Source organism: Triticum dicoccoides, chromosome 7B (genome assembly GCF_002162155.2).
Source record: "Triticum dicoccoides isolate Atlit2015 ecotype Zavitan chromosome 7B, WEW_v2.0, whole genome shotgun sequence".
In the NCBI taxonomy this organism is placed as follows: domain Eukaryota; kingdom Viridiplantae; phylum Streptophyta; class Magnoliopsida; order Poales; family Poaceae; genus Triticum; species Triticum dicoccoides.
In genome coordinates this window covers 21,891,132-21,894,211 of record NC_041393.1, presented here as the reverse complement: position 1 = coordinate 21,894,211, position 3,080 = coordinate 21,891,132, and the positions used below count along the sequence as shown (strand labels likewise).

At 46.6% G+C, this 3,080-nt stretch overlaps 1 protein-coding gene across 1 annotated transcript; it reads left to right on the top strand.

Moving 5' to 3' along the window:
- Window positions 1-202: 202 nt before the first annotated feature.
- On the top strand, window positions 203-871 carry LOC119341182 (histone H3.2). Its single transcript, XM_037613053.1, has one exon. It carries the CDS (start codon window positions 292-294, stop codon window positions 700-702), a length of 411 nt encoding a protein of 136 aa, XP_037468950.1. The 5' UTR covers window positions 203-291; the 3' UTR covers window positions 703-871.
- Window positions 872-3,080: the final 2,209 nt, after the last annotated feature.

Below are 3,080 nucleotides of genomic sequence, written 5' to 3'. Positions count from 1 at the left end.
ATCGCTCATGGAGCACACGGATCGCGATCCGCGTGACGCCACAAACCCAAATCGCCACCCTCCATTTGGCCTCGATCCAACGGCGCAGATTCCACCCTCCTCCGCCCAGCCCGCCTGGCCGAAATCCGAACCCCCAAATAATCGCGCGCGACGGCGCGAAGCACCAAAACCCAATCCTCGACCCCCTTTAAAATCCGCCTCCATTCTCCCCCAACCCACCAGAGCCAAGTGAAATCCCAATCTCCAAACTCCTCAGCGCAGCAGCAGCCAGATCCTTCCCCATCCATCCCAATGGCCCGCACGAAGCAGACGGCGCGCAAGTCCACCGGCGGCAAGGCGCCGAGGAAGCAGCTGGCCACCAAGGCTGCTCGCAAGTCGGCCCCGGCCACCGGCGGCGTGAAGAAGCCCCACCGCTTCCGCCCCGGCACCGTGGCGCTCCGGGAGATCCGCAAGTACCAGAAGAGCACGGAGCTGCTCATCCGCAAGCTCCCCTTCCAGCGCCTCGTCCGGGAGATCGCCCAGGACTTCAAGACCGACCTCCGCTTCCAGTCCTCCGCCGTCTCCGCGCTCCAGGAGGCCGCCGAGGCGTACCTCGTCGGGCTGTTCGAGGACACCAACCTGTGCGCCATCCACGCCAAGCGCGTCACCATCATGCCCAAGGACATCCAGCTCGCCCGCCGCATCCGTGGGGAGAGGGCCTAGGTCTTGGTTCGCCGGCAGTACTGGGTAGTAGCTGCTCTTGTCCTGTGATCCGGGTGTGTGTCGGGTGCTTCTGTTTGTTGGTGTTGATATGATGTGTCGTCTGGTCCTATGTATGCTGATGCTCGAATGAAATTGCAATGGAAAGTTCAGTGTTATCGATCTGATGCTCGAATGAATTTAATTTTGCTTGTAAATCGCTCCGTGATTCTGCGATGGTGTTCTTGTCACATGTAGCAAGTTGTTGCAGTGATGGAATTAGAAGATATGTCGCGTCCCATGGGCTTCTTGATTTTGCTGGGGCGCTCTGTTTTTTATTTCTTTGCTCGCTGTGTGATTCAGTATCTTTGCACGATTGTACAGGCATATGGTTAACTCATTTCGGCTTTAGCCTGTCTGATGTGATTCTGAAGTCTGAACTATGGTTGGGTTGGTTGATACGGATTAGCTGAAGGTGAAGTGGTGATATGTGATGTGATTCTGAATTATCTGTCCTCTGCTAGCTAGTTCAAAATTTGCAATGGGTGTGATCCTACTTTATCTCCATTTCTCAGATCTTGTTAATTAAGTTCAGTGCCTGGACGTTATATTCGGTTAATGATATCATCTTGGAAACGATTCTTGTGTTGGAGGTTTTCTGGTTGTGATTGTTCATGTCTTCATGATGGTTTTTGTGGATCACAAACTTGGAGTTGACAATTACAGTAGACGGTCCAATATTTTTTTTGTCTGATCCTTTCAGTACTATCCATTTGATCAAACAAGTTTACTGCTTGCAGTTGTACGGTATAAGAGAAACAAGTGTATAACTATTCATGGGCTTCTTGATTTTGCTTGGGTGCTCTGTTATTTTTCTTTGGTCGCTCTGTGGTTCAGTTTTCTTGCACCTTTTTTGCACGTTTGTACAGGGATTTGGTCGACTCATTTGGGCTTCCAGCTCTGTTTATTGTCATTCTGAACCATGGTTGGGCTGGTTGATATGGATTAGTTGAAGGTGAAGTGGCGACATGTGATGTGATTCTGAAGTATGTGTCGTCTGCTAGTTGGAATTTTGCAATAGAAGTGGTCTACTTCATCTCTATTTCTCAGATATTGTCAATGAAGTTTTGTGATTGGATGCTATGTTTGGTTAATGATATCATCTGGGAATGATTCTTGTGCTGTATTTTTTTTGGTTGTGATTGTTCATATGTTCATGATGGTTCAGAAACTTGCAGTTGACAACTACAGTAGATACTAGAATTTTTGTCTGATCCTTTCAGTACTGTCCATTTAATCTAACAAGTTTACAGCATGCAGTGGTACATTATAAGTGAAACGAGTATATAAATAAAAGGACAAACTTACTCTAAGGTTATTATTTTCTGCATTATTATAATTTGGTGTTGGCAACACTATCTCTGACTAAACTTGTGCACGTTGCTTCGAAAACCTTCTGCACCGTGCTGTGTACGTCACTGAAAATCCATCTGGTACTTGCAAGGTTGCCGTTCACAATCTTCAGGTGTGAAACTGTTATCTTCCTCATCTTATCCGGAGGAAGCCTTGGTGCCATACTTCAGCCCTGAAATCATCACCCAACCAGTTTCAGTAGTACTTGACACTTGTATTTTCAGATATGGCTACGAACCGAAACGACCAAGCATAACGGAATTTTTGTCGACCAACATGATCGATGCATCCTGCAGCGTCCACCCATCGTCGGCCAAGTTGTCAGCATTTTAATGTAGCAGACAGCAGCGCTATTTCAACTTGTCACACAGCCATAATCAGTAGCGGAGCCAGAAAAACCGAATCAGGGGGGGCGAGGGCTGTTAAAACAGGTTAGGGAGGGCCAAACCATAGAAAAATAGGATTTTAGCAGTAAAAAACCATGAATTATTTTGGTCATTTCAAGTTATAATAGTAACCATCATTTGTACTACCCCCAGTTACCTGTAATGTCCCCTATATGTGTCTGGCAACTGAAGGAAGAGTTTCCCTAACAGTCTATCTTGTACAGAAAACTGCTTAAGACATCATGTCAGCATCAGGTGAATTTTACAGTCTCGTGTACAGCAAACACTCCATCTTTGTCTATGTTAAACACATGAATGGTCACGTATTGGAGGCGTACAGGAGGTTGAGAATATCTTCGAGATAGCTAGGCGCATAGGATATCTTCTGTTGTAACTACTAGCTAGCTTATCTCTTATCTTTCTTTCTCCTCAAGTTGTATCTAAACAAACTCCTGTATGCGTTATCTCAGGTTCGCACCCTGCCTATTTAACACGCATCACGTCGCCCTGGATCGGGTAAGACGTTTCCGCCAACGCACAGTCTGAACTGAAAAAATCACAAAGGTCAGTGTCATGTTTTCAGACCATGTTTCTACAGGCATT